The sequence below is a fragment of the Aotus nancymaae genome, unplaced genomic scaffold (assembly GCF_030222135.1).
Source record: "Aotus nancymaae isolate 86718 unplaced genomic scaffold, 86718_ANA_hifiasm-v0.15.2.pri h1tg000076l, whole genome shotgun sequence".
NCBI classification, from domain to species: Eukaryota; Metazoa; Chordata; class Mammalia; order Primates; family Aotidae; genus Aotus; species Aotus nancymaae.
In genome coordinates this window covers 16007714-16031052 of record NW_026988491.1, presented here as the reverse complement: position 1 = coordinate 16031052, position 23339 = coordinate 16007714, and the positions used below count along the sequence as shown (strand labels likewise).

The following is a 23339-nucleotide window of genomic DNA, read 5'->3' as shown; positions in this document are numbered from 1 at the left end:
TGAATCTCCAGCAGCTGTAGCCTGTGGGAGCCTGCAGGCTGGGAGAGCAGCTCTTAGCAGCACTCTTGATTTGTCTCCACACCACCTTCCTAAGGAAATGCAGGAAGAGGCCTCTTTAGTGTTGAGGGAGTAGGAAGTCTTCTACCCAGAGTAAGCCCATATCCTAGCCTCCTTTCAGCACTGCCATTCAACTCTGGGGAGTGCCCTGAACAATAGCAGCTGGTTCTTGACTCCACTAACTCTCACTCTTCTCCTCTCTGAATGGCTAATGAAGGTGCACATCCTTCTTCCTGGGGGGACTTCTTTTTTGCCCTGAATTCTCTAACAGTCTCAGCATTTTCATTCCAGGGGAGTGGCATCCTGCTTGTGTCTAACACATAGAATCCAGTTTGCTTTGTAAAAAGCCTGCCCCTGGGTGCCTGGGCTAACACAGCTGTGTCCAGGTCTCTGTGATGAACTAAACTCAATGACCAGGGAGATGGAATGGGATGGGCTGAAGCCAGGGCTGAGAATAAAAAGGGTGAATTTGGCCCAGCACAGTGGCTTACGCTTGTAATCCCAGCACTTTGGGAGACTGAGGCGGGCAGATCACCTGAGGTAAGAGTTCAGGACCAGCCTGGCCAACATGGTGAAACCCTGTCTCTACTAAAAATACAAAAATTAGCTGGAAGTGTTAGTGGGCACCTATAATCCCAGCTACTTGGGAGGCTGAGACAGGATAATTGCTTGAACCTGGGAGGCAGATGTCATAGTGAGCTGAGATTGCACCCATGCACTCTGGGCTGGGTGATGGAGTGAGACTCCGTCTAAAAAAAGTGAATTTTCCCAAAGAAGAATCAGAAGTAGCATTGGATAGCATTGGCAGGAAAATGAGGATTAGGTACTGAGAAGGCAACGAAAACAGGCCAGTGCTGTCCTGGGGCATTTTAATAGGAGGGGAGGTAGAGAGTAAACTTGCAGGTGGATAGCTGTGTGGAAACGAGGGGATCATAGTGCTCACAGCCCAGGTTTGAATGATGATTAAAAGAAAGTATATTCTACTAAGAACAGTGCCGCACCATTGCACAGGCTGGCACAGGGATGAAGGGATTGAGGCTCACCAAAGCATCATGTGCCCAAAATGATACAGTAAAGAACCAGTCCTATAAAGATTAAGACTCGACTCTGTCTGGCTCTGTGTCTCTAGTCATCACCCTGCATCCCGCCACCTCCACTCCCCGGCTCAGCTCTGCAAGGACATGGGACTAAATCTTTTTTTTTTTTTTTTTTTTGAGATGGAATCTCACTCTGTCACCAGGCGGGAATGCAGTGGCGCAATCTCAGCTCACTGCAGTCTCCACCTCCTGGGTTCAAGTGATTCTCCTGCCTCATCCTCCCAAGTAGCTGGGACTACAGGTGCGCACCACCACGCCTGGCTAATTTTTGTATTTTTAGTAGAGACAGGTTTCACCATGTTGGCTAGGATGGTCTTGATTTCTTGACCTCATGATCTGCCCGTCTCAGCCTCCCAGAGTGCTGGGATTATAGGCGTGAGCCACCACACCCGGCCAGGGACTTCATCTCTTTATCCCTAGTGGCTAGTTCTACGCACAGTAGGTGATCCAAAAAGTTGAAGTGCAAAGAAGGACTTGACTGAGGCCATGAGGCAGCCTCTCCTGCTAGCCTAGTTCTCACTCTCGGTAACTCTCATCACCACACAGGTCCCCCTCTATGACCAATGGGAGGATGTGATGAAAGGGATGAAGGTGGAGGTGCTCAACAGTGACGCGGTGCTCCCCAGCCGGGTGTACTGGATCGCCTCTGTCATCCAGACAGCAGGTGAGTGTTTGGCTAGGGCAGGGCCAGGGCTGTGTCTGCATAGTGACATCTCTAGATGGGTGGACAGTGTCATAGGCAGGAGTTGGCCTAATAAAAGAAAAATCCCACCCACTGAATTTCTGCTCCACTTCTTGGGATTCTTCTACTGGAGAAGAGAACACAGAGCTTAGCAGGCTTAAAAATTCCAATTTTTTTTTTTTTTTGAGAAGAAGTCTTGCTCTGTCACCCAGGCTGGAGTAGAGTGGCACGATCTCAGCTCACTGCCACCTCTGCCTCCTGGGTTCAGGCCATTCTCCTGCCTCAGCCTCCCAAGTAGCTGGGACTACAGGCGCCTGCCACCACACTTGGCTAATTTTTGTATTTTTAGTAGAGATGGGGTTTCATCACATTGGCCAGGCTGGTCTTGAACTCCTGACCTCAGGTGATCTGCCTGCCTCAGCCTCCCACAGTGTTGGGAGTACAGGCGTGAGCCACTGCACCTGGCTAGAAACCTCAATTTTTAAAGTTTGTTCCAAGGCCAGATGTAGTGGCTCATACCTATAATCCCAGCACTTTGGGAGGCCAAGGCAGGAGGATTGCTTGAGCTCAGGAGTTTGAGACCAGCCTGGGCAACAGTGTGACACCCTTTCTCTACAGAAAATGAAAAAATTTTAAAAAGTAAAATTCATTCCAGGGATGATCAGTATATAGAAAATTAACACTCAGAACTGTGCCATAATGTTTCCCTAACTAGAGGCATGGATTTGGCTAGGCCTGTTGTGGCCAACAGGAATCCACTCGCCTGGAAGAATAGGTGCCAGAAATCCAGCTTAGGCTAGAGAAAAGAGAAGGCCTAAGAACATACTTTCCCCAGGTCACCCTCCCTCACAGGTGCCCTTTCGTTTCCTTTCCTTTAGGGTATCGGGTGCTGCTTCGGTATGAAGGCTTTGAAAGTGACGCCAGCCATGACTTCTGGTGCAACCTGGGGACTGTGGATGTCCACCCCATTGGCTGGTGTGCCATCAACAGCAAGATCCTAGTGCCCCCACGGAGTGAGCTGATGAGAACATTTCCTTTCTTACTCCTGCAGGGCCCCTGGTAGAGGGAGAGTCCTCTGCTTGTGTTAGGTAGAATGAGAGTCCTCTGCCTGGTTAGACAGAATACAACCCACTTGCCCTTGGCTTCCTGCCCTTCCCGTCCCAGAGGCCCAGGAGCAGATCCAGCTGTGGAGTCTGAGATTCTCAGATGAAGTAATTGCTGGCCTGAAGAGGCAGCGATGTTCAGTCCCCACTGCTGAGGGGTCGCCACTCTGGGTGGGCACTAGCGCCCCTGTAGGTGAGGGTGTTGTCAGTCTGTAACCAGGATTCTGCTGGTGCCTCCACAGCCATCCATGCCAAGTTCACCGACTGGAAGGGCTACCTCATGAAACGGCTGGTGGGCTCCAGGACGCTTCCCGTGGATTTCCACATCAAGGTCGGCAGTGAGCCCTTAACTGATGTCCCTCTCTCCGCTCTTCCATTTTTCTCCATCCTCCATGCTACTCACTGGAGGATGTTATCTAAGATTCCCTTGCCTGATGATCTTCGGCAGCTCCACATTTTGCAGGGCTGGAGACATATGCTGCTGCCCCATGGCTGCCATTTGCCTTTCTAGCCTGGTGTCAGCCACCACCCCAGCCAGACTCTGCTCCTACCGCACCAGTCATGCCGCTTCGTCTGCCTTTTGCTCTTCCTGATCCTTACCTCCTTACCTTTGCTCATATAATTTTTCAGAAGTGTTCACTCAATAGATTTTATTACATACTTGTTTTTTTTCTTTTTTTGAGACAGAGTCTCACTCTGTTGCCCAGGCTGGGGTGCAGTGGTGCAATCTTGACTCACTGCAACCTCCACCTCCTGGGTTCAAGTGATTCTCCTGCCTCAGCCTCCTGAGTAGCTGGGATTACAGGTGCACACCACCATGCTAGGCTAATTTTTGTATATATATATTTTTAAGAGACGGAGTCTTGCTATGTTGCCCACGCTGGAGTGCAGTGGCTAGTTACACGTGTGATCTCACTACTGATCAACATGGGAGTTTTGACCTGCTTTGTCCGACCTGGGCCAGTTCACCTCTCCTTAGGCAACCTGGTGGTCCCCCGCTCCCAGGAGGTCACCATATTGATGCCGAACTTAGTGTGGACACCCGATTGGCATAACGCATTACAGCCCAGAACTCCTGGGCTCAAGCAATCCTCCCACTTCAGCCTCCCGAGTAGCTGGGACTACAGGTACATGCCACCACGCCCGGCTGATTTTTGTATTTTTTAGTAGAGATGGGGTTTCACCATATTGGCCAAGCTGGTCTTGAACTCCTGACCTCAAGTGATCCACCTGGCTCGGCCTTCCAAAGTGCTGGGATTATAGGCATGAGCCACCGCGCCAAGCCTTAGGTACTTGTTTACAAGGCACTGTGGGAATACAAAGAATACAGACCCTGCCGTCAGAAATTTCGAGTCTGGCAGAGGAAATGAAAGCCATGCACATGAGTAATTCTAATATAGCCTCGGTTCTGAGGCAGGGATGTGCCTGGCACAGAATCCCACAAAGGAGTCCTAAGCCAGACAGACCCTTTGATCCAGCTCAAGGTCTGGGATACATCCTGACACCAAGTGCCTGTCCCACATACAGTATCCCAGCAGCTCACTTGGGAGTGAGGGACAGCACAGAGTAAGGCCTGGCCTGGGGCCCCTCTGGGCTGTCTGATTCTATCTGGTTTAGGACTCCTGTGTGGCACAGAATCATCTGTGTGGCATTTAATTTTAAGAAATGATTTAGGCTGGGCACGGTGGCTCATGCCTGTAATCCCAGCGCTTTGGGAGGCCAAGACGGGCAAATCATCTGAGGTCGGGAGTTCGAGACCACCCTGACCGACATGGAGAAACCCCGTCTCTACTAAAAACACAAAATTAGCCAGGTGTGGTGGTACACTCCTAGTAATCCCAGCTACTTGGGAGGCTGAGGCAGGAGAATCGCTTGAACCCGGTGGTGGAGGTTGCTGCGAGCTGAGATCATACCATTGCACTCCAGCCTGGGCAATAAGAGTGAAACTCCGTCTCAAAAAAAAAAAAAAAAAAAAATTTAGTAAAAGTTAAAGTCACATGTACATGGTAAAAGTAATTCATACCTATAATCTCAGCACTTTAGGAGGCCAAGGCAAGAGAATTACTTGAGGCCAGGAATCTGAAACCAGCCTGGGCAACACAGACTTCCTCTCAAAAAAAAAAAAAAAAAATCAGCTGGGATGGGTGCAGTAGCTCACGCCTGTAATCCCAGCACTTTGGGAGGCCAAGGTGGGCCTATCACTTGAGGTCAGGAATTCAAGACCAGGCTGGGTAACATGGTGAAAACCCCATCTGTACTAAAAATACAAAAATTAGCCGGGTGTGGTGGCGGGCGCCTATAATCCCAGCTACTAGGGAGGCTGAGGCAGGAGAAGTGCTTGAAGGATTCAACCTTCTAGGTGGAGGTTGCAGTGAGCCAAGATCATACCACTGCACTCCCGCCTGGGAGACAGATTGAGGAGACTCCATTGAAAAAAAAAAATAGGTGTGGGGGCTCACACTTGTAATCCCAGCACTTTGGGAGGCCAAGGCGGGCAGATCATGAGATCAGGAGTTCGAGACCAGCCTGACCAACATGGTGAAACCCTGTCTCTACTAAAAAAATTTAAAAAAATTAACCGGGCGTGGTGGCATGCGCCTGTAATCTCAGCTACTCAGGAGGCTGAGGCAGGAGAATTGCTGAACTTGGGAGGCGGAGGTTTGCAGTGAGCTGAGATCACATCATTGCACTCCAGCCTGGGCAACAAGAGTCTCAAAAAAAAAAAAAGAAAGAAAAAGTAACAATAATAACCAAACAAAAATGGCATTGGATTGTGGGCTACACTGTGTTGACGGCTGAAGAGGAAGAGAACGTGGCAGGGAAGGCAGCCCAGATGGTCCCCAAGCCAGGCCTTACCCTGTGCTATCTCTCACTCTACTGAGTGAACTGCTGGGATACCAGATGTGGGACAGGCAGTTGGTGTCAGGACGTATCCCAGCTCTTGAGCTGGGCCAGAGGTCTGTCTGGTTTAGGACCCCTGTGTCAGCTTTGTCTGCTGGCTGCTTTGTGACCTCTGAGACAGTTTCCTTCCTGGTGTGTTTAGAAATAGCACTGCTTAGTCTGGTCTAGGCAGGTTCTTCCTGACCCAGCAGTACCCTGGGGCTGGGAAAGCGCTGCACCCTACCTGTTCCCTGCCCCAGGCAGGACAGCAGTGAAGTCACAGTGAACAAAAAGAACCTCCTCCCCTGTACTCCAACACCGTGGCTTGCTGTAGAGCAGCTTGTGGGCATCTTGCCACCAGGGCACTGTGAAAGCACTGCAGATCCACAGCCCGTCAGCATCAGAGTTGGAACTGGATATAAGGGGACAGAGGGAGACTGAGTTCTCTAGACGTGAGTCTGTATGTGCCATGGCAGAGGGCTGGTAGGTGGCAGGGAGTGCAGGGTCCCTGGGGATCAGAGGGCAGAGCCCATGAAGAGCATGGGCTGCTCACCAGCTTCCAGGCCCAGCTCTGGCACTAATGAGTCTGTGTAACTCTGGGCAAGTTGCTTGACCTCTCTGGGTCACTTGAGTTTCCTTAGTCTAAAGTGTGTTTTGGGATTTGCATCAACTCATTGGCATTTTGGTGGCAAGAAGCATCATACCCATTGTCAGCTGTGTGCCTGCCTTCTGTGTCCTCCTAGGGAGTCAGGGCCAAGGTGAGCCTGGCCGAACAGGCGGTCTCATCTGCCACCTCGTGACTGAATGTGGGGGATAACACCAGGCCTTCCCTGTCCACTCACTATGAAGAGACAGAGCACGCCGGTGGGTGGGAGGAGCCCTCAGCCACAGCAGGCCTGTGTTCTGGCGTCGTTTCAGATGGTGGAGAGCATGAAGTACCCCTTTAGACAGGGCATGCGGCTGGAGGTGGTGGACAAGTCCCAGGTGTCACGAACTCGCATGGCTGTGGTGGACACGGTCATCGGGGGTCGCCTACGGCTCCTCTACGAGGATGGTGACAGTGACGACGACTTCTGGTGTCACATGTGGAGCCCCCTGATCCACCCAGTGGGCTGGTCACGACGTGTGGGCCATGGCATCAAGATGTCAGGTTAGCAGAGCCCCTGGCTGGAGGGACTGCAGGCTATGCTTCCCCAGGCATGGGGTGGGGGAGCACCTTCCTAGTCCTCACAGGAGGTGAAGGCTAGCGTGGCCACCCTGCGGTGATGATACTGAGCTCCAGAGAGCTTGAGTGACTTGACAGAAGTCACTCAGCTCACTTGTGAGCGCTAAAATCAAGATTTGAACCCAGATGTCCCCAGCCCTGATCCTCTCCCATGTCATGTGGGAGCAGTCTGGGTTTCAAGGGCTGAAGAGTACCTACAGAGAGCTCTTGATGTTTTCTGGACTCAGCCTGTGTCTGCTGCTCTGGAGTGGGGGGTCCTGAGATACAGAGATACAGCTAAGAGCATGCTCAGAGCAGCTGGGGAGGTGTGGAGATGGCCCGAGAGCCACCTCCAACTCCCTTCTCTTCCTCATTCTCTTTGCCATCTCCAAAGAGAGGCGAAGTGACATGGCCCATCATCCCACCTTCCGCAAAATCTACTGTGATGCCGTTCCTTACCTGTTCAAGAAGGTGAGGCTCAGCCCTTGGGTGCTCTTCCTTGGGACTCTTTCTTTTCCTCCTGAGGCCTGCTTCCCTCACCCTTCCCCCTGGCCTGCCCAGGGAGTCCCCAGCTGTCCCATTCCTTTAAGGTACGAGCTGTCTACACAGAAGGTGGTTGGTTTGAGGAAGGGATGAAGCTGGAGGCCATTGACCCCTTGAATCTGGGCAACATCTGCGTGGCAACTGTCTGTAAGGTGAGCCAGGGGCTGGCCCTCCAGCCTCCAGATTTCTCAGGGGACCCATGTGGCCCAGAGCTCTAACCCTGCTTACCACTGTCAGGAGCTCTCTGTCCCACCCTCTCTTCACTGGCTGTGCCCAAAGTCCCTGACTTGTAGGTGGGGCCTTACCTGCCCCTTGCTCAGAATCTGGTTTCATGTCAGGGTCCAAGGCTCACTGGACAAGTGCTTACTGAACACCTGAGCCTGGTCCTGTGTCAGGGTAGGCCCTTCCCTGTCACCTCCCTAGGGCCTTCTTGCCGTATGCCATCTCCTTTGAGCCACAGCCGGGGTCACCTTGCTCTAAACCTCCTTATCGCCTCAGCCTGAGCAAGGCCCCCACACCCGCTTGGCCCTCCTGGAGGAGGCTGCTGACTCGTCCACGCTGGGGATCATCTCTATGCCAGGCATGTGTGCTCACCCCTGAGAACACGGTCCAGCAGGACGGACGTGGCCCCTGCTGGCGTAGTGTTTGCTGTCTAGTGGGAAAGAGAAAGAATCCCACGGGTATGCATCACAGAAATGCTGTGTGCTCCAGAGAGGCTCAGGCGTCCTCCAGGAGGGCTATGCCCCAGATCTCTTTGGATCCATCTGCCTTGTGTCCCTGTTGGGGTGTGGTCCCAACCCAGGATGGGGTGCAGTTCAGGACATGATCTGTCTGCCCACTCCCCCGCCCCCCAGGTTCTTCTGGATGGATACCTGATGATCTGTGTGGACGGGGGGCCCTCCACAGATGGCTCAGACTGGTTCTGCTACCACGCCTCTTCCCACGCCATCTTCCCAGCCAACTTCTGTCAGAAGAATGACATTGAGCTCACACCCCCAAAAGGTAAGACTGGAGAGGCCAACCCCTGCTGGCCTTGCCATCAGAAGGGCAGGGGGTGGCCGAGTGTGGTGGCTCACGCCTGTAATCCCAGCACTTTGAGAGGCCGAGGCAGGCAGATGGCCTGAGGTCAGGAGTTCGAGACCAGCCTGGCCAACATAGCTAAACCCTGTCTCTGCTAAAAATACAAAAAATTAGCCAGGCGTGGTGGCTAGCACCTGTAATTGCAGCCACTCAGGAGGCTGAGGCAGAATCGCTTGAACCCAGGAGGTGGAGGTTGCAGTGAGCCGAGATCATGCCATTGCACTCTAGCCTGGGCAACAGAGCGAGACTCTGTCTCAAAAACAAAACAAAACAGAAGGGGCAGGGTGTGGCCACAGGCTCAGAGTTCTGGTCAAGTCAGGCACCAGAAGTGTAGCATGTCAGGGTCTATGGGAAAGGTGACAGAGCCCACCACCAGCCCTTAACTGCTGGGCCGACCCTGCCCCATGGCCAGTGTATGGTTGATGAACAGATCTCCACTTATCCCTTTGGGCAGTGAACAACCTGTACAACAGGACTGTGGTGCTAGAGCAGGTACCAGCCTTGAAGGGATGAGAAAGTGGCTGCTGGGAAGACTCCATGCTGGGTCCTGACCAAGCTGCAGAGCTCCTTCAGCCCTGTGTCCTTTCCCTCTGCCCACTTCCTGCTTCCCCCTCTCTCCCTCTGCATCTGAGCTTTCTACTCCTCCAGGTTATGAGGCACAGACTTTCCACTGGGAGAACTACTTGGAGAAGACCAAGTCAAAAGCCGCTCCATCGAGACTCTTCAACATGGTGAGGAGACAAGCGGAGCAAGGGGCCTGCAGTGGGCTCAGGACAGGCCCTGCCTGCTGCCATCAGTGGTGGCAGCTCCTGCCCTTCCTCTCGAGTCTCTACTGCTGACATCAGCCACTTTCAGAGGAAGTCCCCGGCTATGGCCTAGGCACTCCCGTCCGTCTTCCATGCAGGGGCCATGTCAGGAAAGAGGAACCTGCCCCAGCAGGCATTCCAGTGCCAGGCCCCTCCCCACCAGTTCTGCAAGTGCCCCCAGGCCTGGGTGAACCTGCTGGGGCAGGGAGCTGACTGGCTTGACCACTGCCTCCTTTTTCTGCCCCAGGATTGCCCAAACCATGGCTTCAAGGTGGGCATGAAGCTGGAGGCCGTGGACCTGATGGAGCCCCGGCTCATCTGTGTGGCCACGGTGAAACGAGTGGTGCATCGGCTCCTCAGTATCCACTTTGATGGCTGGGACAGCGAGTATGACCAGTGGGTGGACTGTGAGTCCCCGGACATCTACCCCGTCGGCTGGTGTGAGCTCACCGGCTACCAGCTCCAGCCTCCTGTGGCTGCAGGTCTGGGCTCTTGTGGCCCTAAGAGGCTCTGAGTTTCTTTCCTCCTCTTTTTTCCTTCCTTCCCCCGCCCCGTGCCCATCTCAGTTCTTTGGCATGAGATGGAGATGTCTGCTAGAGTGAGCCCCGTCTCCCCGCCCCTGCTCCCCACATCTCTGTGTCCCCCCCCGGCCTGCAGAGCCCCTTCCTTCATCTTGCCCACTCTGTCATATGCTTGTGCCCTTGTGCATGCAGGTGAACTACCCAGGTCCCTCTGAGCAGCCCTGGTGCCAAGGGTGGGAAGAAGGGACAGCTGTTCTCCAGCCCTTCCCCCAGCCCCGCCCTCTCCTTGTGGCCCAGCTTTGGCTACCTGTCTTAGGGTGTCCCATGTGGGACGGTGGATAGAGTCTCAGGATGCGCCTGCGCCCTGTGTCCTCCTAGGGACCCTCTTCTCATCTCTTTCACCCTTGTCTTTCAACAACAGAACCGGCCACACCTCTGAAGGCCAAAGAGGCCACAAAGAAGAAAAAGAAACAGTTTGGGAAGAAAAGTAAGTGATGCACCAGTGCAGCCAGGCCCGGGAGCAGGTGGGGGTCAGTCTTCAGGCACTGGGCCCCAGGTGCTGTCCCACTGACATAGCTCTCTTCATGGTCCTGTCCCATCTCTTTTCCCTTGCTCTTTGGCCTATGGGCCTTTCACCCTGTCTCTGAGAACCCAGACCATAAATAGGGAGTGTTCAGTCTCCGGCCATGGTCAGGATGCTGAGGAAGAGAGAGAAGAGACTGAGGCTGGGGGATCCCATCCCTGCTGCCCCAAGTTCAGAACAAACAGCCTGCCCTGGGCAAGCCACAGCTGTCAGGTTCTAAAGCAAAAGCCACAGGAAGAAATAGAAGCTGTCTCTCCAAGGTTGTCATTCTTCCCTTGATACCTCTTTGAGGGTGAGAAAGGCAGGCATCTTAGTGGCAGGACTCTACCTGGCATTCAGGCTGTGGGTGTCATGTCCCTTGGTGGGGCCTCACTACCTACAGATTCTGAGCCCAGCTTTGGTTCCACTTGAGCGGCAGAGTGGGAGTGGGCAAAGCCGTCCTTCAGAGCTGCAGGCGAGGTGGACTCCTTGGTACCATGCGGGGAAGAGGATGTTCTGAAACAGAAACGAGGTCACTGGGGCAGGATTAAGATTGAGAGAGGTGGCCGGGTGCGGTGGCTCACGCCTGTAATCCAGCACTTTGGGAGGCAGTGGCGGGCGGATCACGAGGTCAAGAGATCGAGACCATCCTGGCCAACATGGTGAAACCCCGTCTCTACTAAAAATATAAAAATTAGCTGGGCGTGGTAGTGTGCGCCTGTAGTCCCAGCTACTCGGGAGGCTGAGGCAGGAGAATTGCTTGAACCCAGGAGGCGGAGGTTGCAGTGAGCCGAGATTGTGCCACTGCACTCCAGCCTGGCACCTGGCCACAGAGTGAGACTCTGTCTCAAAAAAAAAAAAAAAAAAAAAAGATTGAGAGAGGTGGCCAGACATGGTGGCTCACACCTGTAATCCCAGCACTTTGGGAGGTGGAGGCAGAGGCGGGTGGATCACCTGAGGTCAGGAGTTTGAGACCAGCCTGGCCAACATGTCGAAACCCTGTCTCCACTAAAAATAAATACAAAAAATTGAGGATGTGGCATTTATCCAGCAGGCAGAGGCTCTATACCATTCAAACAGCAGGACCAGGAATGGTGCATGTTGCAAGAAGAAATCAATGATCAAAAAAGGGGCCGGGTGTGATGGCTCACACCTGTAATCCCAACACTTTGGGAGGCTGAGGTGGGAGGATCTCTTGAGCTCAGGAGTTCAAGACTCCTAATTTTTAAAAATGTTTAAATTAGCTGGATGTGCTGGCGCATGCCTGTAGTCCCTGCTGCTCAGAAGGCTAAGGTAAGAGGATCATCTGAGCCTGGGAGGTCGAGGCTACAGTGAGCTGTGATCACCCCCACTGTACTCCAGCTTGGGTGACAGAGTGAGACCCTCTTCAAAAAAAATTTTTTTTTAATTTAAAAAAAGATTTAAAGGCCAGGCACAGTGGCTCAGGCCTGTAGTCCCAGCACTTTGGGAGGCCAAGGTGGGCAGATCACAAGGTCAGGAGTTCGAGACCAGCCTGGCCAACATGGTGAAACCCCATCTCTACTGAAGATACAAAAATTAGCTGGGTGTGGTGGTGGACACCAGTAATCCCAGCCACTTGGGAGGAGAATCGCTTGAACCTGGGAGGCGGAGGTTGCAGTGAGCCGAGATTGCGCCACTGCGCTCCAGCCTGGGCGACAGAAGGAGACTCCATCTCCAAAAAAAAAAAAGGATTGAGCCGGGTGCGGTGGCTCAAGCCTGTAATTCCAGCACTTTGGGAGGCCAAGGCGGGTGGATCACGAGGTCAAGAGATCGAGACCATCCTGGTCAACATGGTGAAACCCCATCTCTACTAATACAAAAAATTAGCTGGGCATGGTGGCGCATGCCTGTAATCCCAGCTACTCAGGAGGCTAAGGCAGGAGAATTGCCTGAACCCAGGAGGCGGAGGTTGCGGTGAGCCGAGATCGCGCCATTGCACTCCAGCCTGGGTAACAAGAGCGAAACTCCGTCTCAAAAAAAAAAAAAAAAAAGAAAGAAAACGGATTGAAAAAAAGCAGCTACAGGCCGGGTGCAGTAATCCTAGCACTTTGCGAGGCCGAGGCGGTTGGATCACCTGAGGTCAGCAGTTCTAGAACAACCTGGCCAACATGGTAAAACCCCATCTCTTTTTAAAAATATATACATATTTTTGATTTACTTAAAAAAAAAAAAAAAAAACCAGTTACAACCACGACTGCCTGGGGCTTGGTTTGCAGGAGGTGGTGGTATTACTTCCCATGGGAGAGAATCTCTCTGAGCTCAGGGCACAAACCAGTAAGAGGTGTTGTCAGAGTTGGAGTCCAGGCCTTCTGTCCCCAGACTGGCACTCTTCCCTCTGCCATGCTGCCTGACCACGGGTTGAGACCTAGCCCGTAAAGCCTCACCTGGAGACAACCCTAATGCTGGGTTTGAATCCACTTTTATTCAAAGGGAAAAGAATCCCACCGACCAAGACGCGGCCCCTCAGACCGGGGTCCAAGAAGCCCCTGCTGGAGGATGACCCTCAGGGCGCCAGGAAGATCTCATCGGAGCCCACTCCTGGTGAGAGTAAGAGCCACCGGGCTGGGTCGGGGCAGGACCAGCCTGCTGCATGCTCAAGACGGCCCCTCTCCTTCCCCACCTGGGCACAGAAGAGTAGAGTCAGGTTTCTTCAGCATTTTCTGGGCACCAAGCAGTCCTGTACCACTGGGCCCGGAGTACTTCCCAGGCACCCCCCAAGATGGTGAATGGAGCAGAGTCCCCCTCTAGCTAGGCCCCTGGCCCCTGCTGCTCCTCCGTCTCTACCCCTACCTTTAGTGCTTGACAGGTTGGTGACAGATTGGCACATGCCAGTGTCTCTGGCATAGCCTGCCTGGCTTGGGGCTTGGCTCTTTGCTGCTGCTGCTGCCGCTGCCCTCCCAGAGGGCAAGCAGGAGGGTGAGGGTGTGTCCTAGGTCCCGTCTGTAGGGAGCCAGGTCCCTTCCCCAGCTCCTCTACCCCCACCCCCCTGGAGTTACTTACTCACCTCCCCTCCCTCTTTAGTTACTGCTGTGCATGTGAAGGAAGAGCATCTAGATTTGGCCTCGCCCAACAAGGCTTCAAGTCCAGAGCTGCCTGTCCCGGTTGAGAACATCAAGCAGGAAACGGACAACTGAGCCCTCCTGCCGCCAGCCTGGCTCCTAGCTAGAAGCCAGCCCTGGGGTTTCTCCACCACCACCACTGGGCCTCTGTATGTGTAAATTTTGCCTGGTGCTGTGAAGGCTGGACAGTGGAGGACCTGCTGGGGTCTCCTGGGACCCGCCTGTTGCCTCTGCGATCCCCTGTGGAAAGGCCTAGGTGACTGGGGCTGCCTGAGGTCTTCTGCGAACCACCTCCAGCCAGAGTTCCCAAAGCTGGAATGCCAGCTGCCCGGGTGCCTGCTTTTCCTTAAGATGACCTTCCCACCACAGCCCTTAGTTCCCAGGTTGGGGCCACCCCTGTCACACTGGAAGACAAGACAGTGTACTCTGTGTCTGCCCAAACGACTCATGTAAATTAAGTGCCAGAGCAGCTCTCTGAGCAGGGTAAGTTCCCCTGACAGTGAGTCATGTGATGGAAGCAGCCTCTGCCTCAAAAATTCACCAAGCAGAATGCCTCTCAGCATCGTATGTTGATCCTCTGCCCCTCCTAAGCTCCCCAGGGATGTTGGGGACCCAGCTTGGCTGGGTAGCTGAGAAGCAGTGACCAGGATGTGGATTTTGGTGACCCATGTGGTGGCCTTGAGCTGTTTGCTGTGTTTGCATGAACCTGAACTCCCATTTCTTAAAGGAAATGCCCCAGGAAGGACAGTGGGAGGAAGATGACCTGAGGGTGCACTCTGGCTCTGCTGCATGCTCCTGGAGCCCTGCTAAAAGTCATTCATCCAAGAGTCCCTTGTAGTTAAAGGATCCAGTTCCAACTGGAGCCTCTGGGAGAGCTGGGCATGTATGCTGTCTTGACCTTGTGTTCCTACTGGAATGCAGGTGCCATGAACACAGGGCCCTCAGGACCAGGGTGACAGAGCTGGTGGACACATCTGGCTGCCATTGCAGCCTCACTGGGCTCCCCAGACTTTGTGTATGAAAAATTAAATCCCCTACTTGCCTGAGTCCAGTTTGTTAGATTTCTGTTCCTTGCACTGTGTTGTGACCCACCACCTCATGTGGTATGGATTATGAAGGCCACGAGTCAAGACATGAGTGTGCGAGGCCATAAAGAATGTTGGCCGGGCATCGTCGGTGGTTCACGCCTGTAATCCCAGCACTTTGGGAGGCCAAGGTGGGTGGATCACCTGAGGTCGGGAGTTCGAGACCAGCCTGACCAACATGGAGAAACCCCATCTCTACTAAAAATACAAAAAAATTTAGCAGGCATGGTAGTGCATACCTATAATCCCAGCTACTTGGGAGGCTGAGGCAGGAGAATCGTTTCAACCTGGGAGGCGGAGGTGGCGGTGAGCCAATATTGTGCTACTGCACTCCAGCCTGGGCAATAAGAGCGAAACTGTCTCAAAAAAGGAAAAAAAAATGTCACCTCATCAGCTCAAGTTCCCTGTCATAGCCACATACTGTCCTTATTTACGGTTCTGCCCTCTCCCCAAAGACTGAGTTCCCCAGAGATGGAGCCTTTGCCTGCCTGTCCCTAGCACCTGGCACTTTGGCATCCAGGTGGCCTTGAGTTTGTGTAAAGTGGGAATGTGTACGTGACCATGTGTTGCTGGCACCTAGAGGTCAACTTGGTTTGCCGGAGATGGACTATTGATCTCTTGAAAATTTTGCTCAATGCACACAGCAACCTTGTGCCTCAGTTTGTCTTTGGAGGGAAGTAAAGTTCTTGGAGTTGCAGCAGTGAGGCTGCTGGCAGGGAGCCATCTTGCAAATTCCTCATCCCTGCTTCTCCTGCCTGAGGACCCACAGGGGCTCCTGGTACAGGTAAGACCAAATCCAGACCCTTTAAGAACCTGCTGTGCACCCCTGGTCCTTTATAGTCAGCCCTCTGCTCCAGGGAAAGGAAAGCTAAGGGAGCTCCATTGTACCAAAAGCCCCTACCCAGGTGCCAGGTTAAATACATATCTAGGCTAGGTGCAGTCACTCATGCCTGTAATCCCACCACTTTGGGAGGCCAAGGCGGGCAGATCACCTGAGGTCAGGAGTTTGAGACCAGCCTGGCCAACATGGTGAAACCCCATCTCTACTGAAAATATAGACATTAGCCGGGCGTGGTGGCAGGTGCCCGTAATCCCAGCTACTCGGGAGGCTGAAGCACAAGAATTGCTTGAACCTGGGTGGGGGAGGTTGCAGTGAACCGAGATCACACCACTGCACTCCAGCCTGGGTGACAGAGTGAGACTTTGTCTCTAAATAAATAAATAAACAAGTATCTAAATGGCTCATTTCACCATCACAGTAACCGTGTGGTACTGATGACAAAAAGGAAGGCTCAGCTGGGCGCAGCGGCTCACGCCTGTAATCCCAACACTTTGGGAGGCCAAGGCAGGTAGATCACCTGAGGTCAGGAGTTCGAGACCAGCCTGGCCAACATGGTGAAACCCCGTCTCTACTAAAAATATGAAAATCAGCCAGGTGTGGTGGCACTTGCCTATAATCCTAGCTACTTGGGAGGCTGAGGTAGGAAAATTGGTTTGAACCCTGGAGGCAGAGGTTGCAGTGAGCCAAGATTGCACTACTTCACTCCAGCCTGGGCGACAGAGTGAGATTCCATCTCAAAAAAAACAAAAAACAAAAACAAAACTGAAAGGAGTATCTCCGTGTCAGAAGGGGTGGCTAAGTCAAATGGCCTGAGAGGTCCTGATTCCAAAGCCACTATACCGTGTGTGGGGGTGGGGACCTGGGGTGTCTTCCCCTTTTAACCGAAGCCCTGACCTGGAAGTAGACTCGGAGCTTCCGCTCCTGAGCCCAGCTCAGCTTCCACATGCGCGTCCCCAGGGCTGACGCAGGGAGAAAGCGCTGCTGCCGTTCCCTAGTCATGCCACGTGACTGCCAACTGAGATTAGCGCTGCTGTCATCAATGCTAGTTCTGGGTCTGGCTTCTAAGGCAGAACTGGCTCATCTTCAGCTTGGGGTGTTTTTAGGGGTTCCTTCCCAGCTCCCAGCCAGAGACCAGGAACACTTTATGGACTAAATTGTGCCCATCCCAGAAAGACAGGTTGAAGCCCTAACCCCAGTACCTCAGAGTATGTATGACCTTACTTGGATATAGATTCCTTCTAGAATATAAACACCACTAATGGCCCCAGGGCCCCCAGATTTTCAAAATGCAGGTCCAAGGGAGGCAGAGCCCTCTCCCCACCTTCCCAGGCCCCACTCTATTCTCATTTTCCCTTGAAGGAGGCAGAGACAGTGATGCATCTGCGTTTCTATGCTCCCATCCCTGGGATCCTGGGCTGAGGGAGGCCGCTTAGGTCAGGCTGGGGACATGGTTGAGTCAACAGTGATCTGGCAAATATGGAAACGGCAGGACTGATTTTAGGGACACATCTGGACCAGCATACTGTGGCTTATAGGAAAGGCCACTGTCTCACAGCAGGAGCAAATGGTCATTTCCTTGCAAACCCATCCTGGTGGGGGTGGGGAAGACGGGAGGGTGGATGTGATTGAACTCACGCAACCAGGTCATTGCCCAGCTCTGGAACATGAATTAGAACCAAGCCAAGTCAGGCTCCAGTTTCCTGGGGACTTTGGAACCTGGCCTACCACCCACCAGAGCCTCACCCCTCCTGCCCCTTGGCCAACCTTACCTGCTCCCCGCTGTCTTCCTTTGGTGGGGGTTCTCCTGACGCTGGGCCCAGAGGCTGGTGTCCGCTTGGCCTTCCTGGCAGCCCAGCCCGGGCAGGCTTCAAAGACAGCAGCTGCAGCCTTCACCCTCTGGCCACGGGCACTGGGAGGGGTGGCACAGGTGGCCCCCACCCGCAGGTTCAACCCAGTGAGCCACCTGAAGAGAAGAGAGAGCTGGGGAGCTGGCTGTGCTGACTCTGCCGAGAGCTTTCCTGAGGAGGTGAAGGAGGCCACAGGAATTTGGGAGCAATGGATCCTATGGGTGACAGCAGCCTCTGCTGAAAATCTTGGTGGCTCACCAATTATGTGACCTACAAGTCACTTCAAGCCTCCGTTCCCTTCTTTGTAAAAAAGGGGATAATAGGCTGGGAGTGGTGGCTCACATCTGTAATCCCAGCACTTTGGGAGCCTGAGGCAGGCAGATCACGAGGTCAAGAGAGTGAAATCATCCTGGCCAACACGGTGAAACCCCATCTCTACTAAAAATCCAAAAATTAGCTGAGCATGGTGGCAAGCACCCGTAGTCCCAGCTACTCAGGAGGGTGAGGCAGGAGAATCGCTTGAACCTGGGAGGTGAAGGTCGCAGTGAGCTGAGATCAGGCCACTGCACTCCAACCTGGGGACAGAATAAGATTCCATCTCAAAAAAAAAAAAAAAAAAAAACCGGGCGGGTGGGATAATAATAGCAATAATAAACAGTTAGAGGGCTTACAACGTACCAGACACTGTTCAAATCAACTTATGTATGCTAATTTCATTCTTACAACAACCATCATGAGGTTAGATACTACATCACCCTTTTTACAGATGGGCACCTTTTTACAGATGGTTATATAGCTTGTAGAATTAGTTGGTAAAATGGCAGAGCCAGGACTGGAGTCCAGGTCTGCAAGACTCCAGGCTTCTTGTGACTTTCTTTTTATTTATTTATTTTTGGGATGGGAATCTCACTCTGTCACGCAGGCTGGAGTGCAGTGGCACGACCTTGGCTCACTGCAACCTCCACCTCCCGGGTTCAAGCGATTCTCCTGCCTCAGCCTCCCAAGTAGCTGGGATTACAGGCATGCACCACCACGTCTGGCTAATTTTTGTATTTTTAGTAGAGACAGAGTTTCACCATGTTGGCCAGGCTGGTCTTTTAACTCCTGACCTCAGGTGATCCACCCGCTTCCACATCCCAAAGTGCTGGGATTACAGGCATGAGCCACCATGCCTGGCCTCTTGGGACTTTCTTATATAATTATGTAAAGTGGCCTCACCTATGTATTAGATCCCAGCCCACTAGGCGGAGCAGATGCCATGCCTACTTTATGGATGACGGAATCAAGGCTCAGAGAAGTCCACCCCCAACCTCCCTAGGAAAGGTAACTGACCCTGGAAACGGTTCATACATGCCTGGCTCTGGCAAGACCTGCCCCTCCCCCTAAGCTGCTCGGCTGGGCACGGACATGGTGTGCCCAGGGAGATGATGGGGACTTGACTGAGAGCAGCTGGGTGGTCTTTGGCTGGGGGTCTAGGTTGGGGTGCTCACCTGTGCAGCGGGAGCAGCTGGCAGTCACAGTGGAAGGGATTGCCGCTGAGGTCGATGAGTTCCAGCTGGCTGAGACTGGGCAAGGCAGGCAGGGTCTGAAGCTGGTTCTTCTGCAGGTGCAGGCTCTGGAGCCCGGGCCCTAGGCCTGAAAAGGCCCCAGGAGAAATCTGCAAGGAGTTGTCAGGACCAGATGTGAGCTCCTGGCAGACCTCTCCCACCCCCAGGTCTGGGAGGGAGCCCCATCTTCCCTCAGCAAAGAGAAGTTGGAGAGCCCAGGGTGATCCAGCCAGGAAGTGCAGTGCGGGGCCAAAGCCCAGGCCGGTCTGATGTCAAAGCACTTACTCTGTCCAAGTCACCCAGGTGCCCAGTTCATGGTCCACCCCACCACCCAATAATGGCAGATCCTCTTGGAGGCTCTCAATACGTACAAACAATAGATGACCCCATGGTCCCAAATTCCTCCCTCCTCTACGCTCCAGCAATGCCCTCCTGTGCAGGCACCGTGTGTGGCCTGGGTTCTGCCTGGACTGTCACTCACAGCAGCAGGGGCAGTCCTGGTTTATCTCAGGGTCTCCGTGCCCAGCCTAAGACCTGGCACCAAGGGGCTGGCAAATGCCTGTTGAGCCAATGCACGCTGCCTATGGCCTTGTGCTGCCTCCTGCACCAAACCTGCCACACACCCAGTGCCCACCTGCTCCAGGCCACTGCTGTTCAGGAAGAGGTGCTGCAGCGACCTGCCCACAGGCTGGAAGGCCCCCTCGTGCAAGGCCCTGAGTGGGTTTCCTGAGAGCTGCAGCTCCAGGAGGCCAGGCAGCCCCTCCAAGGCCCCAGTGGGCACCTCTCGCAGCTGATTCCCGTCCAGGTGCAGCTTCTCCAGCTCCTGAGCTGGGCCCAGCGCCCCGGGAGACACTTGGGTGATGCGGTTTCCACTCAGGTAGAGCCAGCGCAAGGCCGGTGTTCCCCCCAGGTCCCCAGGTACCAGGCGGTCCACAGCGTTGTCCTGCAGGTGCAGGGAGAAGAGACTGGGCAGGGCAAGCAGGGCAGCCCCTGGCACCTGCAGGAAGCGGTTGCGCTCCAGGTACAGGTAGCCAAGGTGGGGGGCCCCTTCGAGGGCAGCAGCGCTGAGGCCTGCGAGCTGGTTGTCGGAGAGGTACAGATAGATCAGGCGGCCCAGCCCCGCCAGGGCGCCCGCCTCCAGCTCCGTGATGCCGCAGTGCTGCAGGTGCAGCGACACCAGGTGGCCCAGGCCGAAGAAGGCCTCTCGGGGCACCGAGGGGAAGTGGTTCCGCCTCAGGTCCAGGAGCTGGGTGTCGTTGGGGAAGCCGCGGGGCACCGCCTGCAGGCCGCAGCCCTCGCAGCTGCTATGCCGGGACTCGGGGGCGCACACGCAGGCGCCAGGGCAGGGAACAACCGCCTGCTCCTCCTCCCCGGGGCCGCGCAGAAAGGTGCGCGGAGGGACGCGGGGTCCGGCCCCAGCCCGCTCCTCCCGCTCCTCCCGCTCCTCCCGCTCTTCCTCTTCCTGCGCCGCGTCTCCCGGGCAGCGCAAGTCCCAGGGCCGCAGGGCGTCCAGAGCTTCGCCCCGCAGGCGCCGTGGCCCCCGGCACTCGCCGTCGGAGTGCACGCGCGCCCGCACCAACCACTCCAGGAGGGGCCGCGCCTGGCAGCCGCACCACAGCGGGTTCCCCTGCAGTCTCAGCCGGCGCAGCTGGCCCGGGCCCTGCAGCGGGGGCAGGGTGTCCAGCTGGTTCCCGCGGAGGTCGAGGGTGCGCAGGCGCGGGCAGTGCGCGAAGGCCCTGGGACCTAGGGCCTGCAGGGCTCCGCCGTCCAGCAGCAGCTCCCGCAGGCCGGGTAGCGCCAGCCCGTCCTCCTCGCCTGTGTAGGTGAGCGGGTTGTAGCCCAGCTCCAGACGGGCCAGGCCGCGGGCCTGGGATAAGGCGGGCCCGGGCAGGGCCTGGAGCTCGTTGTGGTGCAGGCTGAGCCGGCGCAGGGTGGACAGGCCAGCCAGGGCTTCGGGGGCTAGCACGCTGAGCGCATTGTGCGACAGCCGCAGCCAGCGGACGCGCAGCAGCCCCTGGAAAGCCATGGCGGGCAGGTAGACCAGGGCGTTGTGGGCCAGGTTCAGCGTGGCCAGCGCGCCCAGCGCCCCGAATGTCCCCGGCCGCAGCTCCTCCAGCGCGTTCCCCTCCAGCTCCAAACGCCGCAGCGAGCCCAGCCCGTCCAGCGCCTCCTGGGGCAGTGCGCGCAGGCGGTTGGAGGCCAGGTTGAGCAGGAGTAGGCGGCCCAGGCCACGGAAGGCACCCTCGGCTACCAGCTCCACCTGGCAGTGACGCAGGTCCAGGTGTGTGAGGTGGGGCAGGCCCTGGAAGGCGGCTGCGGGGATCACCTTCAGCAAGTTGCCCTGCAGGTCCAGCCGCTGGGTCAGCTGGGGGCGACGAGGGGAAAGCGGGGGCTGAGCCGGGCAGGGACCTCGACTTTGCAAGTGCTGCCCTTTCCCCAACACTCTTCTCTCCCATCACCTTTCCCATATTTCTCGTCATCCGAACCCTGACACCTCCTCCAGGAAGCCTTCCTCTCCAGTGCCCTGGGCATCCCCCACTGTGGCACTTTTCACACTGTGCTGTCACTGCCTCCTTGCTCTTTCTCCTCCACTAGCTGACGACTCCGCAGGGCAGAGACCACACCTCAGCCTGCCACAGCCCTGTCTCTCCACCACAGGGTCTGCAGTGAATTCAGGATCGATCTATGGGTCACCTACTTATTCCATTCACACAGTAGGGATTTTAAATAGATCATCTCCCTGTTACAGGTTTTTATTATTCCCATTTTACAGATGTGTAAACTGAGGCTCAAAGAGAGCTTGCCAAGGTCTCCCGGCCAGGCAATGGCAAATCAGCTGGTGCCCAGCGCAGGCTCCTCCCTCTGCCCCACTGCCACTCTGTGCCTGTGCTCCCACCTCCTGACCTCAGGGATGGTGTCTGGCACCTCGGTGAGGTTCTGGTGCCGGCAGGCAATGTGCCGCCTGGAGTTGTCACAGATGCAGGCCTGTGGGCAGCGCTGGGCGGCTGCCTGCCTAGCTGGGCCCAGCAACAGCAGTACCAGCAGCAGCAGCACCAAGGAGACACGGGTGGAGCTCCGGGGCCTGGGACGGGGAGGGAGAGCCTGTTGTACACAGAAGCCGGGGCCACACGCTGTCCCTCACTTAGTCCCAGCCCTGGAGCAGCTCCTACCCTGAAAACCCCTCAGAGCCTCCTCCTTACAGTCCAGGAAAGTGCCCATCGCCCTGAGCCTCCCTGCCCCCAACCCCCACACAGTGGAGGTCCTATGATTGGTCCTGTTTTACATGGGAGGAAACTGAAACCGAGGCTCAGAAAAGAGATCTAGTGAGTCCCTTTGCCTCTCTACCCAGTGGCTCAGTGAGGATTCACTGACTGTGAGAATGACTCCAGTTCAGAGCCTGCTCTGGGGCTGTGGTGAGGCTCCAGTCCAGGGTAGGCTCAGAAGCAGCCTGTCCTGACTGATACGATGCCAGCTCCCAGGGAGCAGGAGCATAATGATGCCCACCAGAGGGGAGTGAGACATCCAGCCCAGTCCTTGAGCCTGAGCCTTTTTTTTTTTTTTTTTTTTTTGAAAAAGAGACAAGCCTTGCTCTGTTGCCCAGGTTGGAGTCTGGAGTGCAGTGGAATAATTATGGCTTACTGCATCCTTGACCTCCTGGGCTAAAGCGATCCTCTTGCTTCAGCCTCTAGAGTAGCTGCGACTACAGGCATGTACCACCATGCCCAGCTAATTTTTAAATTTATTTTTGGTAGAGACAGGCTCTCACTATGTTGCCCAGCTGGTCTTGAACTCCTGGCCTCAAGTGATTGTCCCACCTTGGCCTCCCAAAGCACTAGGATGATAGGCTCACCTCACCCACCCCGCTCACACCCAGCTTGTTCCTCACCTTACCCACCCAGCTGGCCCCTCTCTTCTCAGCCTGTGTCAGGCACATCCTCTCCCCATCCCTGGGCTGGTCCCTGGCCCCCAGAAGCCTCTCTCTCGCTGTTCACTGGACTGTTGTCTGCTTTTGAGTCTCCTTTGGGTACCAGGCTCCAGCCCCTGTCTTGGAGTTGGTGGCTTCTCCAGAGCCTGTGGTGAAGGCTGTGCCCCAGGGTAGGCCAGAGAGGGGACCCATGGGGACAGATCCCCAAAGGGACAAGCATCCAGGATGCCGGGGCTGCTGCTGGGCTCTCAGACAAGCCCCGGAGGACCAGTTCCCGGCAGCAGCCACATTTCCACATGTGTCTCAGAACCCACCTTGGGAGACCCCTGGAGAATCCCAGGAACTCCCCAGAGCCCCTGCCCGCCAGCCTCTCATGTTCCAGAGAGGGGCAGAGACTCACCTGAAGCTGCTCAGCTGCTCTGAACCCCCCTTGCACCCTCGGGCCCAAAGACTTACCCCTCCATGCTGCCTAGAACTGC

The 23339-nt window shown here is 55.2% G+C and overlaps 2 protein-coding genes and 1 long non-coding RNA gene across 4 annotated transcripts in view; 1 reads left to right on the top strand and 2 right to left on the bottom strand.

Annotated features, from left to right (window-relative positions):
- The window catches only part of L3MBTL2 (L3MBTL histone methyl-lysine binding protein 2), a 26356-nt gene extending 11694 nt beyond the window's left edge, over window positions 1-14662 (top strand). Inside the window, exons 6-17 of one of the 2 annotated variants that reach the window (XM_012476662.3) lie at window positions 1701-1818; window positions 2715-2849; window positions 3182-3270; window positions 6738-6969; window positions 7418-7494; window positions 7614-7718; window positions 8421-8568; window positions 9295-9377; window positions 9700-9934; window positions 10395-10460; window positions 12987-13097; window positions 13578-14662. In XM_012476662.3, coding sequence (XP_012332085.2) covers window positions 1701-1818; window positions 2715-2849; window positions 3182-3270; window positions 6738-6969; window positions 7418-7494; window positions 7614-7718; window positions 8421-8568; window positions 9295-9377; window positions 9700-9934; window positions 10395-10460; window positions 12987-13097; window positions 13578-13690 — 1512 coding nt within the window. In that variant the 3' untranslated portion in view covers window positions 13691-14662. Of the gene's footprint in view, window positions 1-1700; window positions 1819-2714; window positions 2850-3181; window positions 3271-6737; window positions 6970-7417; window positions 7495-7613; window positions 7719-8420; window positions 8569-9294; window positions 9378-9699; window positions 9935-10394; window positions 10461-12986; window positions 13104-13577 lie in introns of both variants that reach the window. The other variant, XM_012476661.3, reaches the window with a different exon arrangement.
- LOC135271258 (uncharacterized) lies at window positions 10084-11277 on the bottom strand. Its single transcript, XR_010339380.1, has 2 exons — window positions 10885-11277; window positions 10084-10671 (listed from the first exon to the last, which is right to left on the bottom strand). It is a non-coding gene; the product is annotated as an uncharacterized LOC135271258 (long non-coding RNA).
- On the bottom strand, window positions 12959-23339 carry CHADL (chondroadherin like). The gene is made up of 6 exons (XM_012476659.3): window positions 23317-23339; window positions 21840-22017; window positions 19570-21300; window positions 18879-19045; window positions 17306-17504; window positions 12959-13176 (listed from the first exon to the last, which is right to left on the bottom strand). The coding sequence occupies exons 1-6, from the start codon at window positions 23322-23324 to the stop codon at window positions 13060-13062; spliced, it is 2400 nt and encodes a 799-aa protein (XP_012332082.3). The 5' UTR covers window positions 23325-23339; the 3' UTR covers window positions 12959-13059.

Bases quoted from the DNA above. Each gene is read 5' to 3' on its own strand.
- CHADL (XM_012476659.3), bottom strand. The intron at 21,301-21,839 runs GTCAGGAGGTGG...CGTCGCCCCCAG, and splicing joins TGCCAGACACCATCCCTGAG to CTGACCCAGCGGCTGGACCT. The intron at 19,046-19,569 runs GTGGGCACTGGG...AACTCCTTGCAG, and splicing joins ACAGCAGTGGCCTGGAGCAG to ATTTCTCCTGGGGCCTTTTC.